This window comes from Nesoenas mayeri (assembly GCF_963082525.1).
Source record: "Nesoenas mayeri genome assembly, chromosome: 1".
Lineage (NCBI taxonomy): Eukaryota > Metazoa > Chordata > Aves > Columbiformes > Columbidae > Nesoenas > Nesoenas mayeri.
The window spans coordinates 130,073,103-130,100,809 of NC_137541.1; the positions used below are offsets into that span (position 1 = coordinate 130,073,103).

The following is a 27,707-nucleotide window of genomic DNA, read 5'->3' on the forward strand; positions in this document are numbered from 1 at the left end:
GTCTTTTCAAACTTGCCTTTTGAGAGCATTTCCGCAAGAAGGTTTTATGGTTTTGTCTGTGAGGAGTGAAAGACTGGATGCTAAAACATGGATTGGGAGTTGAGTCCCGCTTCTGGAGAAGACTGGGGTGAGCCAGATGTGGATCTGTAGGGCAGGGAGTGAGTTCTGTGGCTCTTTGCTCTCTGGTCCCCCAGGACTGCATATGGAGTATGTAATCTGTTCTTTTTTCCACTTACCATTACTTGAAATTATTTCAATGAGTAGTTTCCTCAAAGGACTGGCTATTAGTGTGAAACTTCGTGTGAACAATGAGTATCTTTAATATGTTTGTCTGGGAAGTTTTTTGGAGTTAACTGATCCTTAATAGGTGGAAAAAAGAATTGCTGTCTGTGGCTGGCTTACTAAAGCTTCGTTGCTAGTCTTACAGGATGAGTGAAGCCATGCACTGTTGGAGGCACGCAAGCCTCAGAGCCTTCTGTTGCCTGCTTCCAGATTCACCTTTGTGCTGTCATGCAAATTTACAATGATTTTGGGTGAGAATTACTCTTTTGACAAAGTGTAGGATGTATGTTGTGGTGCTTCCCTCTAACAAGACAAGCAGCGTGCCTGAAGCACGGGCTTGTCAAGATTTTAGAAAGAGCTGACAATTGACACAGTAAGTGCTATTTCTGTAGAGTGGAGTTACCTCTTCTTTAAACGGTTGCACAGCTCCCTTTTGAGGACCTTGCATGGGAGTTGTCACAATGCAGCCTTTTTAAGTGTTGCCACTTCTGGCACGACTCCTGACTGTCTTTACCGTGTTGAACAAAGCAAACTTCTTGATCGGCATAGAAATAACCTGGAGGGTTTGTTTTCTTAACAGTCTTTCTCAGTGCCTCCTTTGCCTGTTGAGGCGTTTTCAACAGCAAAGGATTTGAGATGACTGCAACTTACTCTAGAAAAATTAGTATAGGGGGCTTGCGGTTTCAAAGCCACTTGATAGTGAAAGGATACACTTTAAAGATGCTGGATAATTAAAGTTTTTTCTCTATCCGTCTAACTTAATATGCTGGTATTCGGTATCTTAGCGAGATTTTCTTTTGTCCTACAGAAAATGCAAAAGATGTGGATTCTCCCGAGTCTGTGTAAGTGCATTTAAACCTCAGTGGCATTGCCAGGTTTGCAGTAGCTAATGGGCGGGAGATGCTGTTGCCTTGGCTGCCTCCGGTCAGAAAACCGACTTGGTAGATGTAGGCTGAGCTGCTTTGTTTTGCTCTGATTCTGCTTCTCCCGTTTTTTGCTTCACAAATGAAAAAGCTTTCTAGCTGCCAGCCTTGCAGATTCACCTTGGGCTCTGTAAGTCAGGCTCTGTTCTCTCCTGCTTATTTATAATCAATAGTAACTGTGACTCAGCTCTGGTAGTCATGGTGCAGTTGAAGACGGAAAGCGGGGTTGCCGTTTTTGGTTTTCTTCCCCTCCCCCTCCCTCTTTTTTTTTTTGCTTTAAACTTTCAAATAATCCTCCTCCACCTTTGTTTGAAAGAATGAAATAGACTTTATTCATGCAGGCTTGGCTGCTCTTCCTCTCTAGTAACATGGGAGGAAACAGTCTGCCGTTCAAATTATCTCATCCCAGATGGCTGCGCAGCCGGAGTGTGGAGAGACTTACAAGGTAAACCCAGCAGATGGTGAACTTCTGAAACGCGAAGTAACGCGCCTGCTAAATCAAAAGTTTAAACTATTTGAAATCTGTTTGTTTTAAAGTAGTAGGCTGTTGCGAACAGGTCATCTGTGAAGTGTGCTGGCAGTTTTGAGCATCGTCCAAATCAACTCTGGCTTTGTACCTGTATCATGGGCTAGCTAATCTGCCAAAGAACATGATAAGCAAGTAGCCAGCCTTATGAATTTAGTCCTGACCTCCGAAGTGGTGTCTAATGGATAACGTTTGAGAAGATAGACCAGCGTGTGGAGATCTAATCTGCATCAGTCTTGGTTGGGACTTGAATGCTTGTGGTGCTTCTGGTATGATACCTGAGTCCTGACTTGGAGCAGACATGAGTGCCTGACTCTTCCTGAGGGTGTGAAGCCTAAACACACTGCTTAGACTTGGAACACAGCATTTGTTGTGCTAAAGCTTTGGGGCTGTTTCAAATACTGTATACACAGGACTTAATTGTGCAATGCTGGGTGTGCTGACTGTCTACTGCGCTGATTTTTCATTCTGGTGGCAGAAAAAGCGACGTTTCGCTGCTGGTTATCTTAACATGGTGAATGCTTTCCTCATGTAGCCTTCGCAGGCTGTTGGCTGAAACCTGTTCCCTATTTTGATATTTCTTGAGGAGAAATGATCCAGGTTTTGATGTAGGCCTGGATTTAGTAGAATGCACACCACTGTATCGATTGGTAGTAATTCTTAACCTAAAAAGGGAAATTGTCTTGCACATGTGCTGTATACCATCTTGCTGATGAGGGGACCTTTCAATTTAAAGACCTTTTCCATTTTTATCCAGTCCAGATAGTTTCCAGTTATTTCTGTTAAGGCTGTTTGTTGTGGCAGATGTGTAAGACCTAGCTTTATCATGTTTTGCTTAAAGTTAAACTGCTATATCAGGAGTGTTCTTCAGGCCTTAAAAAGAAACAAACCCAAACTGCTAGCTTTATGATGTTGGTTTTATTGACAAATACACCAAGATGACGATCTTCTTGATCTCCTTTTAAACTTCAACTAGCAAACCTTTTGTGTCAAGAGATGTAGTTCTTTGTGACTCTTATGCACTCAGGTTTTAAGCTTATGTTTGTTTGAGTCAGAGCATGAGGCAGGAAAAAAAGTGATGCTCTTTTGTCTGGGATACAGGAAACTTATTTTAAAATAAGATGTTTTACATGATGAGAAAACAAACCTCTGAACTCAAGTTGACATATTTCCTGCCAATTACCTACTATAAAATGAAACATACAATATGAGGATAGGTTTGCAATACAAAAATAAAATTAAAAAAAAAAAAAAAGAGCCTTTTAGGTTTAAGTTGACCAACCTGTGTTAACTGCATTGGACTAAGATAAAGGGAGGCAGACTAACTTGGGCTAGCAGCTCCAGCTCAAGTTTGAGGGAACCTCAGGTTGAACATGTCAGTCAGCTGGTTGTGTCAGCAGTTCTGCTATTGACAGCCTAGGGTAAGGAAGTTTTGGATTTCTTTTTCTGTCCCCTGGGATTTGTGTCTTTCCAGTTCTTGCAAAGAGGTGGCTTATTCAGGCAAATGCACTGGTTTGTTGGGAAAAATCTTGATTTCTGGAAATTTTTATTCCATGTTCACCAAGCTGGGAGGAGTGGCTGACACACCAGAAGGCTGTGCTGCCATCCAGCGGGACCTGGACAGGCTGGAGAGTTTGGCATGGAAAAATTTAATGAAATATAACAAGGGCAAATGTAGAGTCCTGCATCTGGGCAGGAACAACCCCAGGTTCCAGTATAAGTTGGGGAATGGCCTATTAGAGAGCAGTGTAGGGGAAAGGGACGTGGGGGTCGTGGTGGACAGCAGGATGACCATGAGCCAGCACTGTGCCCTTGTGGCCAGGAAGGCCAATGGCATCCTGGGGTGTATTAGAAGAGGGGTGGTCAGTAGGTTGAGAGAGGTTCTCCTTCCCCTCTACTCTGCCCTGGTGAGACCGCATCTGGAATATTGTGTCCAGTTCTGGGCCCCTCAGTTCAAGAAGGACAGGGAACTGCTGGAGAGAATCCAGTGCAGGGCAACAAAGATGATTAAGGGAGTGGAGCATCTCCCTTACGAGGAAAGGCTGAGGGAGCTGGGTCTCTTTTGGAGGAGACTGAGGGGTGACCTTATTAATATTTATAAATGTACAAAGGGTGAGTGTCATGAGGATGGAGCCAGGCTCTTCTCGGTGACAGCCAATGGTAGGAGAAGGGGTAATGGGTTTAAACTGGAACACAAGAGGTTCCACTTAACCTTGAGAAGAAAATTCTTCAGAGTGATGGTGCCAGAGCACTGCAACAGGCTGCCCAGGGAGGTTGTGGAGTCTCCTACTCTGGAGACATTCAAAACCCGCCTGGACACATTCCTGTGTAACCTCATCTAGGTGTTCCTGCTCCGGCAGGGGGATTGGACTGGATGATCTTTCGAGGTCCCTTCCAGAACATTCTGTGATTCTATAATTCTCAGAATGCCTCAGCTCTTCCACACTGTGTTAGCAGTTCAGCACTTCCCACTTACCTGTGTCATTTGGTCCTGAAACTCATCTGTTGTCCCACCAACACTCTTCTGAAATCATTATTTATGCTAGTTGCAGTCAGAAATGACTCCTTCATACTGTGGGCCACGACTACCATGGAGTTGCTCAGTGGGATGAGACCAATGTGTGCGGCCCAATCACCTCCACCTCGAGGGGATGGTGAGGCTGGAGTGGGGCACAGAGGGCATGGCAGAAACCCCATAAGAAATGGGGGAAATAACTTCTTCCCAGCAGAGGCTTCTTCCTAGAAGGAAGGAGCTAACCTCTTTTTCTGAAGTCTTCTGCTGTTACTGAAGTGTATGTTGCCCTGCATAGAGCAATTTATTTTAATGGTGTGAATGCAGCACCTTTGACCAATCTTATGTGTACTAGGTCAGCTTGTTTTGCTGAGTCCGATGGCTCTTGACTATGTTGCCGTTTTTTAACCTGGCTGTTAGTTGGTTTTGCTGGGCGATGCTCCTAGCTCTTGTTTAGAAGGTATGTGAATTCCCATTTTGTCTACTGGCATGGCCAAAGCTTCTGGTGCTGTTCCCTGATATCCCTTTCCCAAGCACTCTGTGCCTCACAGTTTGCCATTTTATGCCTAATGTTTCCATCACCATTCTCCAAATACTTTATACCATGCGTAAGAGAGAGCTTGATTAGAGCAGAACGCACTGTTCTTATGCAGGGGTAGGCCATTGATTTTTATATAATGGCATTATGTTTTTAGGCTGTATAAAAACTTGGTGGAAAATAACAATGTTTTGTTTGCTTTTTTGACAGCTTCTAATAGCAGTTCAGTGAGACCTCCAGCAATGTATTTGGTATTCAAATTATTCTGTTCACTGTGCGTGGTGTCAACATGTAATTGTGGTGGGGGCAGGCTAATGAAAGAGTAGAGGTAAATCCAGCCCACGCTTCTCAGGGAGAAGGTGCTGTGTAGTGCCTCCAGTCACATATCTGCCAATGGCTTCCACTAGCATCACTGCAGCCTGTTTTCACTAAGTGAGAAGGGGTAACGCAGCACCAAAAACTGCAGGGCCATTCTTAATAAGTGGTCCTGCTATTTTAGCCTTTACATATCCCAAAGAAAGTAGGTCAGGATCCAGGTGTTATTTACTGATTGGAAAATGGGGATTTTGGCAACATAGTGATTCTTAGTACTGTCTTACAGGAAAAAAGTGTCATCATCTCAGCTAGAAGTACTTCTGTTGGCTATGCTGGGGTACTCCTGTTTTGGCAAGTGCAAAATAGATGTGATGCTGCCCAAAGCTGAAGTCAATAGCAGCTCCCCAGACTTCCTTGTTTAAAGCACATTAAGCAGAGTTCAGCAGGAGCGTGTGTTCTTGTGCTTGGCCCACTGTGTTTGTTTTTCATGTTCGCAGCAGAATCTCCATAATTACAGGAGAGCGGGGAAGAGGTTTGGAGGCTTTCTGTCCCTTTGCAGAAGTTTTGCCTGCACAAAAATGCCCTCAAGAAGATGGAGTAGATAAATGCTATGCAATTTGGGAGGTTCACCCGTCTGCAGAGCAACCCTCCAACATGATAGAAGAAAGGGAACAGCGCAGTGGCTTCTGCAGGTTGCCACAGATAAAAGCAATCACTATGTCAAAGCTCGCAAGTCTGGAAGCACAGAGCAAGCTGGGCTTCATCCCACAGTCCCAGCATATGAGGAACAGGTATGCTTTCTCTCGTATTCCTGAAGCAGCAGGGCAATTTAAACAGGGCTGTTCTCTCTCTTGCTGTTTTCAGCCTCTCTGTGCTTTTGTGTGGCTACCTCAGAAGTGAACTCGAGCCATTCTGTTAAGCCGCTTCTTTCATCTTGCTGCTAACAGTGAAAAGTGACACTGTGCCACCCTGTGTCTGGTAGGAAAAAGTCACCTCATCTAAAATGTCTTTAAAACAGGGGAAGGCTGGGAGGATTATAAAGAAAAATAGTCAAAGATTGTGACAATATACTCATTTTAATTTAAGACAAGCTATTTATGAGTCAGATTGCTGATTCCCCTCCATTTGGGAACACAGGTTATTGTACTCCTCTGGACTGACAGAGTACTGTGCAAGAACTTCTAAAAATTCTCCAAGTGGGCAGAGACCTGCTCTACATCCTTTTACCACTTGCTCCTGTGAAGACAAAGAGACAAAATTGCAGATCTCATGCGTTGCCAAAGCCCTTTTTTTACTGATAATGATGTATTCTGTGTCAGGGAAACATGCTAGTCAAGGCACAGACACAGAGAGGCAGAGGTTCGAAGTCTTTGCCTAAACTCACAGTAGATAAATAGCTCAACAGACAAGAGATCTGGGCTACCATGGATGTGCTCTAGGTGCCTTACTCTGTTTTTTTTATGCATGCATGACAAAAACAAAAGCCCAAGGTTTGTGAGACGGACTTCCCTGGGATCTTACCTTGCCATGGTAAGTCATGCGAACAAACCACTCTTTGGATGGCCGGTGCTGATACAGTTCCAGGGTCACATCTGCAGCATATGGTGGCCACTTGTGATCAAAGGTGCCCATTGCCACCAGGAGAGGAATAAGGGCAGTGTCATGAGAAGCATAGAGAATGAGCTTTCTGATAAAAAGGGAAGGAAAATAAAAGAAAAACAAGGCAAACCTAAAATGTTGGCTGTGTTCCTCCATGGATGGCTAGATGCTAATGCTACAATGGGGCATCCAAAGCTCAGGGCTGGTGTCTTGATTACACAAAGAGTACGCTGCACATACAATCTAACTCAGCAAAAGCAAATATGGCACTGGTGCTTTTTCTAGCAGGTGAGCACACATTCTCTTTACCCACGCATTCAACATCTTTCTGAACCAGCTTTTTGCACTGATAACAAGTCAATCTATAACAATTAGAGGAGGAGATCTGCCCTGTACCTGGCCTTTTCAGCTGGAGATGAGGAATCTACTGCTTCCGTAATGTTCTTCTGTAAGGCATAGAAAAGGAGACCAATACTCATCTGAAGAACTTCTCTATAAAAGAAGCAGAAATAAACCTACTAGTTGCTAAACTTAAAAAAAAAAATGCAAATGAACACCTGGGAACCTGCTTTTCTCTTACAAATTGGTAATGTACTGAGTGTAGTGAAGAACTATTAAATGCAATGGCTGTGGTTACTTTGTTTCAGCAGTTGTATGGTCACCACAGAGATTCTAATGTCATTGCAGATAGGGAGGTGAGATGCGTTAACAAGCAGTCTCATGAGGTGTGGCCCACATAATGGCAAACCTAGAAACTCCTTGATGTTCTCTATGCTATTATATTTTGTTTGCCTAGTTGTCATTTTTGGATGCATGGTTTTCAGCTAGAGAAAGATGACTGTAGTTGACAGCAACTGAAGTGGTTGAGGTCTTTGGTGGGAAAGGGGGTGTGGAATTGAAGAAGGGGGCAGCTATATTTAAAAATTAGTTTTTATCCCTGTATTAAACAAAGGGGAGATCTTTAGACAACTTCTTGTGTGGAAAAAAAAAAACCTCCCTCTACCTAATTAATACGTTAGTGGAAATGCAGAATGAGCGTGACTGTGGATCTCCTGGGTGTTGTGGGAGTGCGGGAAATCAGTTTTACAGTACCCAACACCTCTAATACAAGTTAAAGAAAAGGCTGAGGACGACTGTCCTAACAGAAGAGGCAGTCCTGTGCCCCTGCCTGACAAGAGCTGGCGAACATGGCAGTTGTGAATGAATCTGAAACAAAAACGGCTGCTAGGCTAGCACCAGAGCCACCTTTACAAACAACTGTGGAGGAGGCAATTAACTGCATGTAGCAACAGATTCTTTTGCAAGTAGTTACATGTGTGCAGGGCCTGGCATCACCCTTTCCACTAGCATCAACACTTCTCAGCCCAGCTGCGCAGGTGCCATCGCTGGGCTGGAATTTGGATTGCCGCTGTGCCTCTGCAAAGGCAGCCTCGCCTGTGCTGCCTCAGTGCCCAGGCTGGAAGCATCTCCTGTTCTCTTCTGCTGTTGCCTCTGACACAGGTTCACTTAACTGTGGCAACAGAGGTGTTCATTGCCTGCCTCAGTGGCTTACTGCTTGGAGACCACTCTCTCCATGACTGTCAGCAAAACAGGACCTAAGCCCACATCTTGGCCTCCTCGGTGTGGACTCTTTTTCCTGGTTTATGTTCCTAAGGACACGGGACTTCTCATGGAGATGGCTGAGGCACGAACCTCATGAGGGGGCAGTAGCCTCTGGTGGGGGAATGCGGCAGATCAGAAAGGGCTTGTATCTGCCATAGTAAGCTGGTATAGCTCCTCCATCCTGGGTAAGCCTAAGACAACCCCTAAGGCTGGAGGCATGGACACGGGCAATCACCTTGAACTGTCTTCCAGAAGGAAAAGCAGTGACTCAACAGATCGACGCTCAACTGTCTGCTGAAAGTTCTTCAGCACAGGGCAGCTCGGCAAATTGTGCACCTGGAAGGAGAAGATGCAGCGGAACAGGGTTCAGCCCTTTCTGAACTCAGCCTGAAAACATGTGGGTGACTGCCCACAGAAAACAGCTGTTCACGTCACAGCATTTGTACTATGGTATTCATTATGAGGAGTTCTAGCATGGTTTTAAACAGACAGACTTTCTCCATGTACTAAAAGGATGGATGTTTGCTCTTGAGGATACATTTCTGTGTGAAGGGAGTGTAAGGCCTTTGAGCTATTCAGCCGACAGACAGACCAATTACCATTAGCTCCAGCAAACAAGAGGTACTAAGGGGTGTACAAGCATTCCAAAAAAATATGCCAGTAGCAGAAGCAAATTGGCTTACAGGTAGTATACTGGAACCAGGATTAAGATGTCTATTAGTTGCTGACTGACAGAAAAGGGAAAACACTTTGTAATGGGGTAAAGCAGGGCCCAACTGCTCTCTTAGCTCTACTTCATTACACATGAAAGAAATACTGGACTTCAAGGTAAGAACATAAATACCGGAGATGAGTCTTCATCCTAGAGCAAGGCTGACTCCATGTCTCGCTTTTTAAAAAGGCCATGCTATTTCTAGAAACTTTCTGGGCTGCATAGAAAGGCATTAGGGTACCCTCTGGTATCAGTGGGTGTTGGCACTTGGTGGTTTTCTCCATATATACATACATATATCCATATGTAGGTAGATGGATGTTTCTTTCTGTGACAGTGAAACAGAACTGCTCAGCTCACCTGCTCAGCAAGAATGTTATCAAGGAGGAGAAAAAAATCCACAGACTTATCACCATCAATACCCATCTTCTCCTTAATTGTTCTCAAGTCATCAGAGATACCTGGCTGTTGTGAAGCATTCTTCATCTTATGCCTGTCAAGGAATTAAGAAAACAAAACAAAAACTTTTCATACATCAGACTTTCTACCTTTTGGGGTTTTTTTTGTGACTCCAGCCCAGTGGAGTTGTCTCATATCAGTGAGGCATAGAAGAGAAGCACCACAGAATACTGAGGGATTCCTGATGTTTGGAGTTGCAGAGCAGACAGACACTCTGTCCAGATTTCAAGGACTGTAGCTGGCTCTTTGCTCTCACAGAGGCAGAGGAAAAAATAAAGATGAGATGTGAACACTCCAGAAGTGGTTCCCATGAGCAAGGGCTGTGTATCAGCTAACAGATCTGGTCATACTGGAACAGTACAAGTCTTTGTCTTCAGGGAGTAGCCTTTAACTGGCTCATGAAAGAAGAAAAGGCAGAAGGTTTGAACTGACTGCTGTATGGTGTGGGAAAAGGGAAACACCTAGATACTCACATATAGCTTAAATTCACCCCTCATTTTGTTCGAAGCCATTTGCCTCTTTACCCTGTTTTTTATTTTTAAAAGTTTAGCTGAGAAAATCTATGCTGGCCATGTACATCAAGCAAAATATGTTGCATAGCTTTTGTTTCCTCTGACCCTAATCTGTTAGGGTGGAGGTGGGAAATGTTTTTTAAGTTTGCTTTTTAATTTTTTTAGGAACAGCTCTAGTTTCTGTTTGAAATGAAATGTGCTAGAAGTTCTGGCGGAGGTAGCCTGTGAGCTCAGGTGGTGCTTCTTACTGCAGCTTAAAAAAATCCACCTTGACATGGTCACAAAATGTGCTCAGTTGGTGGGCTGGGGGGGAGGGAGCAGAAAAGCTTCCAATTTACTCCCGTTTTGGACAGTTGATGTTACCAGAGGAGGCTGAATGAACTGCTTCTATGGGCCGTCACCTCAGCGCTGCCAAGAACAACCCTTGGCCTGCAGAGTCGAGCATTATATAATGAGCTTTTGCAAGTGAATTCTGACAACTCTTGAATTTTGGACAAAAATATGCTAATGTATAATCCAACCAAAGTGTAATACATTTGCCTTTCTTGTTCAGTTTCCACCCCATGCCTAACTTGGCACAGACATTTAGAGTACTTAATTCTGCAAACATGACTGTTCTTTCTAGGTAGGATATTCCTTATTTTACTTCATTAGTCTTTGTTAAATGTGTCAAGGCTGCGTATATTTCAGTTTCTTCAAGGTATAAAAGTGACACGAATGTTGTAATAACCCCCAAACCAGAAACTCAATATAAAAAGGAGGCCCAGTATGTTCACACTTGAAAGGCTTGTTAAGGAATGTAGATGACATTAATTCTGCCCTGCAGCAATACCGCAGAATAGCTGTACATTAGTTAGTAATGAGTGTTTGCTAGACACAGACTAAATTAAATTGGTCTTTCAAGAAAAAGTCTCTGTTTTTCTTCTTCTGGTGCCACTGCTTGGTGTATGACTCCACTCACCGAGTTATTTTATATAACTAGCTAACCATGCCCAAAGAACAGTAAGTGGCAGGGGAAGAAATTGGGAAATGGGAAGCAAACGTGCTGTTTTAAATTACTACTGCTGAAATGAAACAGCAGTGAAATCATATGGGGAGGTATGGCTGGCAATTACCTGCTCAAGCATTTCAGGCGCTGGCAGTTGTGGTAATTGGGGTAGAGGATTTCAGAGCTTGCTTCATCAGTGACAATGACAACAGATCCTGTGGAACGAGAAGGAAGTTTATGTGATCACTAGTGCATCTGTGTGTCTTTAGACTGCTTTAATCACTCCCATGGGCTTTGTGCTCAAGTTCATTGTTGTCAGCTAGTAATTCCCCCTGAGCTATCACCTGCAACACAAGCCACTGTGCTTGTTTTTGTACACACAGCATTTAATTCCACAGCGATGTCTAGTGTGCACCTTATGAAGCTTTCAGTTGTGTGTTCATTTTTCTAGTATTTGTGTACGTGACAAAAATCAGCTTCTATGTCATGAGGTGTAAGAAGCTATGGCACGTCAGTTTTGCTATTTGTTCCTGGAACTGAATACAGAGGGAGCAGAAACTAGATCTTCAAAACCCAGAGCATGTTTCTAAGACATACAAGTAGCTGTCAGCTGTAGGATACAGCTGAAAGTTACTCGAGATACCAAACTTGTAAAGGATCTTGGTACTCCTATGGCTGAGATACTTGAATTTCTCTGAGAAACTTTTTTCAGATGTGCAGCTCGTGAACACTGAATATGGAACTTTTTGCCCTCTTGATTCTGAAGCAGGTTAATGCTAACCTCCTCAGTAGCTCTGAAATTGCAGGATTCATGGCAACACATCCAAGCTGAGCATCCCCAGAAAGCTACACAAAGAGAGGGAGCAAGTGACAAGTTGATAAAGAACATACAGAACTAGGAGAGTAAGGGGAAGAGGGTCAGGAGTGAAGAACTGGGGAAGAAGCAAGAACCAGGAGCCGGAGAGAGCTGGGATGTGCGAGGTGGTATGTGCATCTAGGGAAGACTGAGAAAGGAAAGGCGCTGGTGAGAAGTCTCTCCAACCTTCTTTCTGCTGTTGGTACAGCCCAGCTAGCAGGCACCGTGTGGACTCCAGGTTCCGGAATATATTGGTGGAACGGATGCTGAAAGAGAGAAAGCAGTTTGTGAGGTAGCACTTTCTCCATCTGGATATGGCTGCAGCTGGGGATGACTTGGTGGAACTAAAGGTTTTGCTTTCACTCTGGCTTTGGAAACCTGTGGTGGAATTCACCTTGCCTTGCTATAACTATCTTGAAAAACAGACACCTCTATCTGAACAGCCCTTTCACTTCCCTTCAGAGACGGTGGAGATAACAAATGTGTAGTTCTGTGGTGTGATTTTTATCTCATTCTAAACCAGACACTCCCAGCATTATTGACGTGAGCAGCAGGGGTACACTTCAGCTCACCAAACTTATCTGTGTAATCTACAGCAAGTTAAATTGTGCTCCAGAAATACCTGTTTCCCTTCACTCACCATAGAGACGCATAATACTGCTGTCAATGGCTAAATGTAGGGTGGGATGAATCTGTCCCTGGCATCCCTCTCAGGGCTGTGGGAAGCTGGATGCTTTGTGTCATGTGTGAGTTCTAATAGCGGGCTCTCCAGGCTAAGCAGAGATGAAGGCCAAGGGACCAGCCAGTCTGCTATATGGTGGAGAAGTATATGCTGGTTAGAAAGCTTCCCTAGCACAGGGCTACTCATTAAGGCAAACAGGGGAAGGTCCAGAAGGGAAACGAGAGACTCACTAGACCTCAGCAGGCTTAAAGGTTGGTGAGAGAAAGTTGGCTTCCTCCACATAGCTTCTCCTCAGCCTTTGACCCAGGGCAAACATCTGCTGCATCCCTACTGTTGTCAGCTGTCCTGCAATTGCACCACCCTAAGTGCAAAGAAAAGGAAGGGTCTCCAGTGGAACATGGAAATAAACAGGTCTCCAGAGGGAACATGAAACCACCATGAAAGACTGCTTCACCTTTAGTGTGATCTTTTTGTAGTGCTCATCATAGGGTGAGGGAGGTTGAGGCCCTCCGTTTAGGTCAGTCACCTTGTAATCAAACTTTGTCTGAGCGGGTACATCTAAAAGAGTGGGATGCCATTCTACCTGTTTAAAAACAGACAAACAGTGCTTCAGTAGAAAATGAGGACTTTCAAGAGCATTAAACTAATGCTGGGGTGTTATTTTGTGCTGCCTTGCCAATAACACAACACAGACCCAAAAAGAACTGATGTCTTCATGCAGCACACACAGAAATTACAGCAGTGCTGCACCCTGGATTTGCTGATCTGCTGTGCATCACGCACAGGTGATGTGCCTGAAACACAGGACTTGCTTTCCTTCCCTTACAGGAGGAGAATCTGTAGGAAATCGCTATTGATGCTGTTTGTTACACACTGAAAGGCTTCTTTAGCTTAACTACCAGAACTAATAGCCGCCAGCTCACTGGAGGCCTTGGGGAGGTGGATCAATTGCAATGACACTGAGGCACATAAAGGCACATTGCCAAGCATCTGTTGTAATGTGCAGGGGAACGGCTCAGCACTAGGCACTAAAGACCAAAGTCCTTGGCAGCAGCAATAACACAAGTTATTGCTGCTGCCAGTGGCTGCAGCCCTGCAAAGTCCACCACTATGTCCTTCCTTGGGTGGCTTCTTGAAGCCACCATGGAGATGGTTCCCTCTGCCATCACCTCCCCCGCCCCACCCGCTAACAGGCAGTGGGACCATGCCATCGCTGTTCTGCTTTACAGAATCCCATAATAGTTGGGGTTGGAAGTGACCTCTGGAGATCCAGTCCAACCCACCTGCTAAGGCAGGTTCACCCAGAGCAGATCACACAGGAATGTGTCCAGGTGGGTCTTGCATATCTCCAAAGGAGACTCCACAACCTCTCTGGGCAGCCTGTTCCAGTGCTCTGGCACCACATGGTAAAGAAGTTTCTCCTCATATTCAGATGGAACCTCCTGTGCTTCAGTCTGTGCCCATTGCCCCTCACCCTATCGTTGGGCACCACTGAGAGAAGTTTCATCCCATCCTCTTGACACCCACCCTTCAGATATTTATAAGCATTGATGAGATCCCCTCTCAGCCTTCTCTTCTCCAGGCTGAACAGACCCAGCTCTCTTTCCGCATAAGAAAGATGCTCCAGACCCCTCATCATCTTTGCAGCACTCCCAAATTCCCGCCTTTTCCCCAAGTTTACTCTCGGTAGCGCCGTGGAAGGGGAAAACCAAACCAAAACCAAACCCAGACCGATGGAAGCACAGCAGCAGGTCGGCAGCGGCCACCCCGCCGCCTCGGGGGAAGGGCGCCCGCTGCAGCCCCTCGGGCAGCCGCCACCGCTCCGCAGCCCCGCCGCTCCCGTCCCGTCCTCACCGGCGCTGCCCCCGGGAGGGGCCGCAGCGGGGTGCGCGCCCCGTGCCGGAAGACCACCTGCACCAGCTTCAGCTCCAGGTCCCGCCGCTCTCTGCTGCTGCCGCTGCCGCCGTCCTGTCCGGCGGCCGCCGCTGCCCGCCGCCGCTGCGCCCACAGGGCCAGGCCGCCCAGGAGGCCCAGGCGAGTTCCCCAGCCCATGGCGGCGGCGCTGCCACTGCCGGCACCCGGCGGCAGCGCCGCGGGGGCTGACGGGAAGTGGAGTCCACTCCGCTGGCTCCGATGAGCAGCAGGGGCTGCAGTGAACTACAACTCCCAGCGGGCACCGCGCCGCGGGGGCGGGCTTGGCGGGGATCCGCCGTGCGCAGGCGCGCAGAGTCGGGCGCGGCTCGGGGGGCGTTCCCGCCCCGCCCTGGGCGGGAGAGGCGGGAACTGCGACGCCTCCGCCCCGGGGCCCCCGGGAGCAGCAGCCCCGGAGTGGGGCAGCATTCGGGCTTTGTCAGCGCCTCCTGCAGCGGAGCAGCGCTGTCGCCCTGCAGCCTCCCTGCTGGTTGCTCCCCATTCTCTCCCTCTCTTTTATTCCATTTTCCTGCGAGGGCACAGCCGGGCGCTTCCTGCGGGCTGACGCGCCGGGTGCGAGTGCGCGGCTGTCCCGGAGCGGAGGGTTCCTGCCGCGGTCTGCTCTTCTGCCACTCTTTCCCTCCGAAGGCACGTTTGGCCGCGGGCGTGGTGTGTCCGGGTGCAGGACCCCGCGCTGCCCGGTGCATTGAGTTCAGTGCGGGGGGAACAGCCTGGGAGGAGGGACGGGGGGGTCCCTGGGCTCCTCTCCATCTTGTCTGCTTGTGCCTTTCAGTTCACAGCCAGTGATCAGGGAGGGAGCTTTGGGGAGGATGTTGTGTTCAGCTCATGTGTGGGCCAGTCACCCCTATGCATCACTTTGCTCTTCTCATCAGCCTGCGGGGATGTTGCACGAGCAGCAGGAGAAATTTCCCTCGCATTCGTATCTTAATGGTAATGTTGACAGAGAGAACAGCTTCTTACCCCTGTAACTTTTTCTCCCCCTGCCCCTGCTCAGCTACCCCATTCACATCACCAGCAAAGGTTTGCAGTTGCTGCTAGGCAGGCTGCTGGCATTTTGTTTGTTGTTGTTTAAATGAGGGCTCCTTCCACCGTGAGTTTGGTAAACAAGGTCATTTTCAGTTTGGGTGCCCAGGCGCAAGCACCCCAGGAAGGGAGCAGTGGGCCTTGAGCTTCTCTTGTCTCACCTGTTGTTTCCACCGCAGTTTTGGGAACCGGCACAGCCCTGGAGATGAGCTGCGGCAGGGAGGAGGGTGAAGGCATGGCCCTGCCACGTAGGTAACCTCCTGTCACCTGAAGTTCAGGGTTAGTTGTTTGTAACATCAGAGCTGCCTCTTGGCATCTCCCAGCAGCACTCGGCGAAGCCATCCTGGGGTGAATGTGAACCTGGTGCCTGGAGGTGAATGTTCCACTCCTTGTTTCTTCAAACCGTTGCTGCTTCTTTGCTGGCAATGATGTGGAGGACGAGTGAATCTGCACAGATTAACAATTAAGTGCTATTTAGTATCTTTTTAGCTTAGCAGCTAATAACTTTGAACATGTGAAAGTTGGAGAGCTGTGTATCTGTAAAGCCTTTCTTAGACATTATAAAACCATCAACAGGTTCATGTGTCTTTGGTTCCTTTGAACCTGCTGATTCAAGACGTGGTGGTGATGTCACTCTTGCATAAACAAGTATTTTTATCAGGGAATAAGCGGTTTGCTTGTTCCTTAGACTATATCTGCTTGACCTGCATTTATTAGGATTTTCTGTGTTTCCTCTAGCCTGCCATCCTGCCTCCTTATGTATTTTTTAGGCTCCAGTATTCCTTTTCTTGTAGGCTTAGGTCTCTACCCAGGATCTCTTTCACAATCCCTGTCCCCCCTTTTCTTCCTGCATATGCTGATGATTTTTGGGGCCCTTCTTTCCCTGGTTGCACTTGTCCTGTCTGTCTCACCCTAATTTATCTTTACTCTTTCAGAGTATCAACATTTTAAGGCTCTTCAGGGAAATCAGGAAAAGTTTTGCAGAAATTTGGGATGTTGATGGAAGCTATCAGTTATTTTACTGTGTGTAAAGATAATTTCTTTAATTTGCCCACAGATAATTGCAGACCAGACTACACTGCACTCACTATCTCTCTCTTTCTTATTTTCCCATTTGGAAGCAGGTGCTGTCTGCTGGGAGCTGGAGCACTCCCTGAAGCGCTGGAACTGGTGGAAAGTGGTTTTTGAAAAGTAGTACACCACAAAAATGCAATGGAGACTGGGCCGAAGAGGGTGTCTACAGTAAATGAGGCCTTCAGGAAAGCTACTGAGTGGAGATTGCTACAGTGAGGCATTGATGTGTTCAGGGCTCCATAAAGTGCCCACAGCTCATTACAAAAGGTAAAGGAGCCCCTTCTGTGCTTTGTTGCTGCCCTAGTCTGGAGCATCCCTTCCTCTGGGGAAGGTCTTACCTCTAAGACTTTGATTTTCTGCTTGGTCTGAAACATGCAGGTCTGTTGCCTGCCAGGACTCTGAGCTTTCTGGTCTCCTGTATGCGTCCTGCAGCTTTGCCTTTGGTCTGTTGCCAATGGCATGCCCTAGATGACACACGAAGTGAGCATCAGAAAGCCATACCTGACCCTTAACACTAGGGCTGGCATCACAGTTGTTGGCCTGGCATCAGCAGCCCCCTACACCACCAGAGACCCTTTGTTTGGCCCCATTGAATTCAAAAGCTCAGCACCTACAGTGGGTGCTGTCAGCTTGTAGGCTGCCTGGGTCAGCTGGGACCGTGAGGATGAGAGGACACAGTGTCCTCATCCCCAGCATACCCTCCTATCCCATCCACCTTGCCCTGGCTTCCAGCTGTCCCGCTGTCCTTTTTTTTCCATTGCAGGCAATTAAAGAAATCCTGGAAAGAGAGACAAGATTGTTTCCCATGAAGTCACCCCTGAAAGGAAGAGAAGCCGTGTGTGGATACATGTGGCATGGGTGCCAAGCTGGTATCAGGCTGGGGAACAAGCTGAATGCATGTGCCTGTAAACGTCCACTTGGCATACCCTGGGTCTCCTGCTCCCAGAGGGATCTGTTGGAAACTCATCTATGACGCTGTCACCAGAGCAGCTGAAGGCTTGCCACACTTTAAGGGCAAATATCCTCAAACCATTCAGGAATACAAATACCATGTTACAGACAGAAATCTGCAGTGGAGAGAGCATAATAATTTGCCTTATGTTGTGAGGAAGACCTGGGCATAGAATCAGAGACCCTTGAGTGTCCATCCTGAGGTTACCTTTATCTCTTAGGAGTGGTACCCAGCATGGGTGCAAGCAGAGTTCCCAGGACCTCTGGCTGGAGGCACCAGAGGAGTCACCAGCAGCTGGTACACACAGGGAGCAGGACAAGGGTGAAGGAGCAAAAGAAGGGAGAGGATGGTGACCTGCATGAAGGCCAGAGCTGGTAGGAGGTTGTCACAGCCACCAGGACGTGTGGATGGAGGAGTACGGTGATCTCATGTCTCTCAAAGCAGTACTGTTCTGAAAGGGTTACCTCAGTTTTCTGAGCTTAGAGCATGTGAAACACAGAGGCATGACCAGAGCAGAGAGAGAAGGAAAAAATATCTCACAAGCCAAGAAAATAACAAATGGAGGAACCAAGCCTAAATCTTGCATTGTGGGAGGGTAAGAGGGGGTTCAGGGATGCTGCGGGGAGAGGGAATAGGAAAATGTCATTAAGGGGAGGGAGGAAAGGAGGAAGAGAGAGAGAGGTGATATGATAGAAATGATCAGAGATGGAACAAGGAAAGAGGCTCACAGTGAATTTATTTATTTTCTAGTCGAATGTTATCCTGGAAGAAAACCGCAGTTCCTGTGAAGACTGGGTCCCTCCTGGGGGGACTTGGCTGGTGCCAAGCAGCATTACTGTTGAGATATATTTTAGAATATACCATTCCACAGCAGGTGCGTGCAATTAGAGGAGAGCTCTCCAAAATAGCAGGCGGCTGTCAATTTTTTAGCAAATGGTGTTGCCCTTTTTTTCCTTTGTACAACTATGTAGAAATTTATTCTGAGATGCATCATCTTTACAGAAACATTTTCAAAGGACCTATTATTTTTACCCTCCTGTTGCTTTTTGTGGCCAGACAAGGAGTAGAAGGCTATTCAAATAGCCACTGTGGGTGAGCTTTTTTTTCACTGGGGGGAAGTTAATGAACTCTAATGAATAAGCAAGTTTCAGGAAACCTTTCTTGCTGAAACCAGTGTGCAATTTTCCTCCTGTCTGGAATTTAACCAAATTACAATGACTGCTACCTTTGCAAAGTATTACCATTGCTATTGTTTACCTTTTTATAGTGTGTCACAAACATATCATGCTTCAGAACACTCTGTATGACAAACTTGCATTTACATCCAAATTTTCTTGAAGGTGAAACTGAGTCATAGTGAGTTTCATAATTCAACCAAACCACACAGTCATTGTGTGGCTGATACATTGATAAGGTATGTGACCAAATAATATCATGATTAGATTTTTGTCCCACAACGTGGATTGACATTAAATAGTGTTTCAAAAATATCCACCAAAGAAACGATTTATCCGCATGAGTTCCGGTGTTTTACTGGGCTCTGGAGCCCTCAGTACAGGAAAGACATGGACCTGTTGGAGGGAGGCCAGAGGAGGCCACCAAGATGGTCAGAGGGCTGGAACACCTCTCCTATGAGGACAGGCTGAGAGAACTGGGGTTGTTCAGCCTGCAGAAGAAAAGGCTCTGAGGAGACCTTATTTCAGTCTTTCAGTGCTTAAAAGGTGCCTATAAGAAGGATGGGGACAGACTTTTTAGCAGGGCCTGTTACAATAGGACAAGGGGTAATGGTTTTACACTAAAGGAGGGGAGATTCAGGCTAGATGTGAGGAAGAAATTTTTTACAATGAAATGAGGGTGGTGAAACACTGGCACTGGTTGCCCGGAGAGGTGGTTGATGCCTCATCACTGGAGACATTCCAGGCCAGGCTGGACGGGGCTCTGAGCAACCTGATCTAGTTGAAGATGTCCCTGCTCATGGCAGGGGTGTTGGACTAGATGAGCTTTGAAGGTCCCTTCCAACCTAAACTACTTTATGATTCTGTGATTGTTTCTTGGATTAGGTAAACACCTTCTCCCCGAACAAAGGACTGTAGCTATTGTGGTGTAAATCAGAGATTTACTGCAAAATGTCTGCAGGGTCAAGAATAGAAATAGAATCTGGGCATCGATTAGGTAGGTGGTTGTTTTTCCCCCTGAATGGTAGAGGTCAGAAAATAGGTTTATATTGCCTTGGCTGCTTTGATTCCTTCCCAAGCGCTTTTTGTTCAGCAAGGGAAGTGGACTGGAAACATTCTCTCACAGCTCTATGCAACACAGGCTGCAGCTGTGCTGGGGACACAGCAGTGACACTGGCTGCCAGAGGAGGGTGGCATAACCAGGCCCAAAGTGAGCCACGAGCAGCTCGGGCCAAACATGACGTCTCCTTTTTCTGGTCTTGTGTGGCAGCTCCATGAATGGCGTGGAGCATATGGAATATATCTTAATGGCCAGGTACTTTAATTACCAGAGCCACTTCTGGGTGGACTGTTTGCTGCTCTTCTTGAGCACAAAGTGTTTTCCTACCCTTCCAAATACCCTTTGCACTCCAAAATGTTCCCATAAATGGCTGAGTACAATTAAGTGCTTTTGCTCTGGTCCCTTGAAGTGGCTATGGCTACTGAAATCTCAGGTGTTGTAAGTGGCGGGTCCCCACTCTTACAACACAAGCAAGAGTGCACACAGTATTTGTGTTCAGAAGTACGGGCTGCTTTACTCTGTGGCCAAAAGAGCTTTTGCCATTCCCAGCTGCAGAGCTACGAGTGATGTCTCTGTGTCCTGCTGGGATCGGTGACCACAGTGACTATTACAAACTAGTCAGTCTGGGCATATAAGCTGTATTGTGTTCACAAAGAGCAAAAATTTATTTGTAAGTTGTTTAACTGTGCTGTGTTGCTTCCAGTGGAGCTGTATCGCTGTTGTCTACTCCAGCCTGTCTGTCATCGTGAACCTTGTAGCCAGCTGCTTTGTGAGCAAGGCGCCTGGGAAATGGAAGGAATGTTTCCACTCCTAATTTCTGTGATCCTTTGGGGTGGAATTGGCAAAAATAAACTCCTAAATGCCACTGCAGACCAAGCCCTCCTCATAAGGCACCACTCGTGGTACAGTGTACAGATCTATGCATCTTGTCTCCTTTTCTGCATGCTTTCACCTCAGCCATTTACCTTCCAAGAGTGAAATGGTGTGTATAGATACTTGCAGGTCATAATTTTATTTCTGAATTCCTGCAGGCTATGTGAGACAGTCCTGGAAGTCAGAGTGCTGACATTTAGGCGTGGTATCATGAGGATGTTTACAGAGATCTTTTTCTGTGGATTTTAGAAGCAGGGTATCAGACAGTCAGTGGTTCTTTCTTGTCTCTTTTTTTCTGTGACCACATGATTCTTCCCCTCTTTTTCTTTCAAATTCGAGGCTTGGGCATTTGGTCACAGCCAGCAGGGCAGCTGGAGAGCTGGAAGCCGTCCGTGTGCTGGGTGACACACTGATGGTGTAAAGATTCATCCCCTGCCCTGTAGCCAGGCGCAGAAGATGTGCTCCCTGCCTTCTGTTTTTCTTTTGTTCGAACTTTGTCATCCTAAACTGGATGATGCCTACAGCCATCTGCTGCATTTGGTAGTCGGCGGCATCCTGCCGACTCAATTATGCGCCTCTCTGAGATAACAGCAGGCCAGTTTTCTCTTCAACTTTGAAGGAGTTTTTCCTATGCAGATGAAGGCTGAGATGCTGGATAAGCTGTCCCCAGCCATGTCAGGTGGACTCTCCATGTGTGCATGGTGGAGGTGTGCGGGTGCGGTGGGAGAGCTGCCAGCCCTTCCCTGCTGCTGAGATCCTGCATCCAGTGGCTTGGTGCTCCGAAGTGGGGGCAGATGTGCTCCCCTGTGGCAGTGTTTAACCATTTGGCACTTACAATCTTTACCGCCTCCTTTGCTTCTTGTGAATAGATGTAACACCAAGTGTTTTGGGATGACATGAAATTAAAAGGAGATGGTGCAGGTGTAAATGATTATAGAACCACAGACTGGTTGGGGTTGGAAGGGACCTCTGGAGATCATCTGGTCCAACTCACCTGTTAAAGCAGGTTCACCCAGAGCAGATCGCACAGGAATGTGTCCAGGCGAGTCTTGCATACCTCCAGAGATGGAGACTCCACAGCCTCTCTGGGCAGCCTGTTCCAGTGCTCTGGCACTCTCAAAGTAAAGAAGTTTCACCTCATATTCAGATGGAACCTCCTGTGCTTCAGTCTCTGCCTGTTGGCCCTCATCCTGTCATTGGGCACCACTGAAAGGAGTCTGGTCCCATCCTCTTGACACCCACCCTTCAGATATTTATAAACAATGATGAGATCCCCTCTCAGCCTTCTCTTCTCCAGGCTGAACAGACCCAGCCCTCTCAGTCTCTCTCTGATTATCTTTGTAGTTCTCCAATGGACTCCCTGCACTAATTCCTTGACCTTCTTAAACTGGGGAGCCCAGAAGTGGACACAGTACTCCAATTCCTTTTTTCTAAGCACCAAGGAGAAAAAGGCTACAAAGAGGTCATTCTGAACCTTACAGTAGGTTCCCAGCAAAGTGAGTTGTTTTGTTATGCTTTCATACTTGCACAGAAGTGACCAAACAGTAGAATTCATATATGTGATGCAACCCGTGAACTTTGTTTTCTCACTCTCACGGACTGGGGAGACACAACTGGAACCATGGCTAAAATGTTACCCTTTCATTTTGCTTCAGGCTTTGGTTAAGTTTTGAGACTCCAGGGCTGCTTCCTGTTTTCTTCCTTGCCTTCCCTGTAGGTGGTAGACTTGGTGGGTTTCAACACTCATTCATCCAGACTGTCTGTTTGAGCCCGTGTGGGCTGTCCATAGCACCCTGATACTTTTTCCCATTCAGTATAGACTCTTCTTTGTTATATGAGGATGAGGGTCAGATCAAGTGGTAGGGAGCTAGAAGAGAGGACATAAACCTCATCTCTGGGACCTATGCTATTTACATTCAAGACATTTCTGGCCCCACCAGCTGTTCCATGTGCGTTATTTTCAGAAGGGCAATAATCCGCAGAAGGTCAGGAGGGTGGAATTGTGCGAATACGTTGAGTGATGGAGATCAAGACTCTTGGAAGTCCTCAGACCTCGTCACGACAGTGTCAGGATCTCAGATGATTATGGCTTGCAGACTGAGAGAACTCAAGGAGAGCTCTGAACGTGCTGCTTGCATGGCTAGGAAAGGCTGCTTAGCTGGGTGGTTGTTAGCTATTTTCAAGAGTCATCTGTGTTTATATTGCTGGCAGGACCACCTGTTCTTTTTTGAACAATATATATGTGTGTATGTGTATATATTGCTCCATTTATTTTTAGCCCATTCTAAAAAACCCCGACAGGTCTGAAAGATGCAGTGGATTGTGAGTGGTGCCTGGCGGCATTGCTCACATTGACGGTTGTCAGAATTTCCATGATAAATCTCTGCTTTGAAAGGCTTATAACTCATCCTTCTATTTTAGGTCCTGCAGCTCTTGTATCCTGGGGAAAAAAAAAAACCCAAAAAACAAACCAACAACCCAAAACCTTTTTAAAAAAATGCATTTTCACCATAGGTTTGTTAAAATTAGTTTTATTGGGCTAAACCAGAGCTTTTTCAAAGCAGACATTGAGTCTTGTCACTTTATTTTTCAGTGCCTAATTGCAAATGTGTGGCAGCTCTCTTTAACGTGTTTCGTATGGTCAAATGGAAAAAACTGTTTTGCATATCAGACTGACACAGATGCTGGACGGTGTAAATCAGTGGGGAGCCAACAGCATTTAGCCCACTCCAGCTATAAGGAAGCACAAAACCAGGTGAATTATGGCAGAGACTGGGCAGTCTCCAGAACTGGTGTGATACCAATTGCAAAATCATGGGGTGAATGCTCCTCATTCCAAGAACTAGCAGAGAGATGAGACAGACCATGGGGTTTTTTTACATTCATAAACAAAGAACATGAGTGTTGCTATTATGTGCAATCAGCAAGAGAAATCCAGTACAAATCAGCAGCTGATGATTTTAATGAACAAATACATGTTTAGCCCTTATTGACTTTATGGTTCATAAGTCTATAGTGTATTTCATTCATACACTGCAAAGCAGCTCACAGTCATTAAATCTGTGCCATTCCCCAGTGAAGTCCTACAGACATCATTGTGATTTCTTGTGCACACCTAGGAGAGATGGTGCTGTGAGAAGACTTAATGGGGGGTGATGCCCTGAATCCATGGCAAAGTAGAGAAGAGCACACAGGAGCCCGTGTCCTGCAACAGCGCTGGAAGGAGCGAGCTGCATCTCTTCTGAGAGTTTTCATAGTTTTTGAAGGCTGTTGAAATGGTAGCTGTAAATAATACATTTTCATGCAGATGGCAGGTGCTAATTCAAAACATGAAGGTAATGAACTTGAAACTGGGTCCTCACACACAATGGGAATTGTGGAGGGAGCATTGAGAGCTCGAGCTGAGTCAAAGTCAGTAGTTCAGTAGTCCTTTCCAAAGACAGCATTCAGTAGTCCTTTTCAACTCAGATTATCTTTTGGCAGGTGGGAATAACACTTATTCCCTGCCTCACCAGGAAGGCTGCGAGGTAGCGAAATGCCTGCAGAAGGTTTTGTATATGCAAGCGCTCAACTGTTTCTCAAACAATATTAGTAGTTGTTTGAATGAGGGATATGGCCTTTCCTTGGGTCTTGCCTGACAGCCCCTGGACCGTGGTTACAAAAACTGCTATTACTAAATGGAAATGGTCCTGCGTTGCTTTTCTGCATGTTGTGTGGGTACATACAGAGTGCCATATCTGTGTTTTACTATAGCTCTAGACACAGAGTTTAAACTTTTTTGTTATCCTGAGTTGTCTTCCTCTGATTTTCCTTTGGATGCAAAGTTTTTTTTTTATTCCGGTTCCCTGTCCATCTCTTGTCTATCTCAGGGCATTGCATTCCTGTAGGATCTCAGCACCTCATTAGCAGGAGGCAAGGCCCACTATATTAATTTTCCAGATGGGAATTTCAGGCAAAGAAAGGCTCAGGTGACTTGCCTCTTGTCAAAGACAAAACTTGCTCGAGTGGGGATCTGAGGGCACTCTCCAAAGTTTCAGGCAGGTGCCAGAGCTGCTTGTCCAGATTCAGTGTTATCTTTTAGTGCCATTTTGATCCCATCTAGCTGTCAGCTGTACCAGCCGGTGCTCCATGGGTATTTACGCTGCTGCCAGTTCTCATGTCTCAATTGGGAGTCATTTAATGCGGGTGACTGAGATTCCTCTAGAGGAAGAATGTGAAGTATCCCAGACAATGGTATGGTTAGCATTGGTTTTGTCGTAAGACTGTTTTTTAGTATTTATTTTAAGGATTGTTGACACACATGAGTTTTTCTAGTTTTTCTATCTGTGGCTTCAGCCACGAGAAAAAGTCAGAGGCAAAACCATCTTCACATTGGATTTTAATGTCCTTCCCTTGTAGGTTAATAGAATAAATCAGAAGAGAAAGGTATGATTTAAAATCTTCATTGATGGTGAGATTGTAAGAAAGGGACGACACAACATAGTCCATGATGCATTTGGCATTTCTGAAGGAAAATACCTGGTAAAACATGACTGCAAGTCAACAGAGTCAACAAATGAATCAGAGAAAGGAATGGGGCACGTCTCCCTTAGTAAAAAAAATTATTACATGTTCTCTTACTCTCAATTACCCTAATTTGAACTGGGGAGCTCATGATAATTGCTAAATGGATTGAAACAAACAGCAGCACTGTGGACAAAAAATAATCATTATGAACTGCAGTGTATCGACTGCAGCAAACTTTTCACAGATTTGTAGGTTTTAATGGTGTGGTGGCTGGTCTGACTGTCTGCTTAGTGCAGGGGAGGGAACCTTAACCAGTGATTTCCAGTGGGGTCAATAACTTCTATTAGTACCAGTGCATACCTTTTTAAACCCCATTGCAATAATTAGAAATTACCTCATCCCCAGACTGTGCTTTCCACTTGTTAATTAAAATAATAGTCCTCATTATAACAGCGCTTCTGTCAGGAGACCAATTGGTTGTCAGAAACGCTGTCCCCATTGTAAGTACTTGAGTAACAGGATTAAAATGCTTCTTAACTTTGTCTTGCTAAGTGAAACAGGGCAAGCTGTGGGCTCCCATTGTGGGCCACTCTGTGGTGCAGAGATGCTGCGGGTAATGCTGGAGCTGCTGTTGCGTGTTCCCGAGTCTGAGGTGACATGGATGTGTGACGCTGTGATGTGATGCATGTATGTATGTGTACCGCAGCCTTGCTGCTTGCTTAGAAATATACACGAGGCAGCGGCAACCCTGATTTGAATTGTGGGGAGGAGCGTTCTGGAAAGCTAGAGCCTGTTTGCACCGTAGGAAGGAGGCTGCTCCCTGTACCCCCAGGTGTGCACTGGGAGAGGAAAAGGGCTGAGGTACCTCAGCTTGTGCTTCTGAGGATGTCCTCAAGCTCCTGGGTGCCTCACTGTGCTGGGGCCTGTGATGTGCTTGTGTGGTCAGAGGTGTCCATCAGGAATCAGTGAGGATTGTTCTCTTTCCTTATTGTACATTTAAGACTGGGTACTTCAATTGACTTTTCAGAAAGTCCTCAAATTTGGCATTTATCTGGAAATGCCAGAGACGAAAAGAATCTGGAGAAACTAGAAATGCAGAGATGAAAGTGTAACCGTATCTGAAGAGAACACTAGACGGAGAGGGGAAAAATAATACAAAATCCCAATTTCAGAGGAAAAAAAGTTGAGAAAAGAGTTGCCATGGTCTGTAAGGGGAAAGCGAATTGGAAAAAAGCCCATTGTTCAGTGAAATACCAGCTACCACATATGCTTTTGGTTTGGCAGTTCATGTTATGCAGCAAAGGTGATGGTAATTTTTGCAATACAAGTGTGCCTAAGTGTTTTCTTGAATCTGGGTTGAGGCAGAAGAAAAGCAAGGTGGGAACTGATCATGGCATCATTAGACTACGTGATTTAGCAATGGCTAATTTTAGACACTTGTTTCTGAAACGTCTTGCCCGTAGCCTGGCACCCATCAAACTGGTTCTGTCAGGAGCATTTTTCAACCTCAAAGTTTGTTCCCAGGCTGAAGAGCTGGCACGGCATTTACTTAAAAAACAAACCCAAACAAATAGCAGCAAGCTTCTGACCTCAGGCTTGCCTCTCCCTGCTAATCTGATTCCTTTTAAGGGTAGGAGCTGGTGGCTAACATGATTTCTAGTGAAACCCTATGTGTAGCCGAATATGAGCGTGTCGGGTTTTGCTGGGGCTGCTGTTAAAAATGTCATGTCCTAGCAACCCCTATCCAGTTTCTAGAAAAATTGCTTGATGTGTCTCGCTTTCTTTATATCGTCGTATAGCCGACCATCGCCAACGTGCCTTTTTAAGGTGAAATTCATGTCCAAGACGAGCAAGAAAATTTAACTCTCTTGCAGGTCCCTAACAGTTCATTTTGATCTCTAGCTTGGCCCTATCTGTCCTGACCTTTCCCATCTAAATTAACCTTATGATAAAAAGGAGCTTCTGCTTATGAATAGTGAGTCACAAAACCCAACTGGGAGTAAACCCTGGGCACTTTCCTGCTGTTGTCCAGTGCTGAGAGATGGAGGTGTCCTCTCAGAAACCAACAATGGTCTGCAGGGGGCTTGGTCTTGCTCCTACAAATGCTGCAGCGGGGCTGTTGCCTCACAGGAGCTTGTCAAGGGCCAGGCAAACAGAGTTCATAATACAGAAATGAAAAAAAGCGCCTGATCTGCTAATGAGATATAGCCACCTCAATGGGGGAACGTGGCTTAACGTAGCAGTCCTACAGGCCTTGGTCCAGAAATAATTTTAAGAGAATAAGTAAATATTGCAGCCTTTCTGAGTTTTGCTTCCTGGCTTTCTCTGGGCGAATGCTTTTTGATAGTAAATGTAGTACAATTGCTCTTATTCACCCAGAAACTGGTTGTTTTATGTTAGTAGGTAGGCTACGATGCCCTGTGTGGCAAACTGCATTAGAGGATGGGGGAGCACGTTTTATGCCAGCACTGTTGTGCTTTCACAGTGCTTTCGCTACTTTTGTGCTTGGGAAGTGCAGGGGCTTGACGAGGGGGTGATGAAACCCTCTGTGTGGGAGCACAAAATGGTGAAGCGTCTTCATGTGGAGAAACTGCTGAAGGACTCAA

General features: G+C 46.1%; 1 protein-coding gene across 1 annotated transcript; it reads right to left on the bottom strand.

Moving 5' to 3' along the window:
* Window positions 1-6,191: 6,191 nt before the first annotated feature.
* Window positions 6,192-14,585, bottom strand: ACP6 (acid phosphatase 6, lysophosphatidic; the record flags this gene model as incomplete). Its single annotated transcript, XM_080360872.1, has 10 exons — window positions 14,361-14,585; window positions 12,961-13,089; window positions 12,737-12,867; window positions 12,011-12,090; window positions 11,096-11,183; window positions 9,370-9,502; window positions 8,533-8,633; window positions 7,092-7,187; window positions 6,618-6,783; window positions 6,192-6,332 (listed from the first exon to the last, which is right to left on the bottom strand). Exons 1-10 carry the CDS (start codon window positions 14,556-14,558, stop codon window positions 6,192-6,194), a joined length of 1,263 nt encoding a protein of 420 aa, XP_080216998.1. The 5' UTR covers window positions 14,559-14,585.
* Between the last annotated feature and the right edge of the window lie 13,122 nt (window positions 14,586-27,707).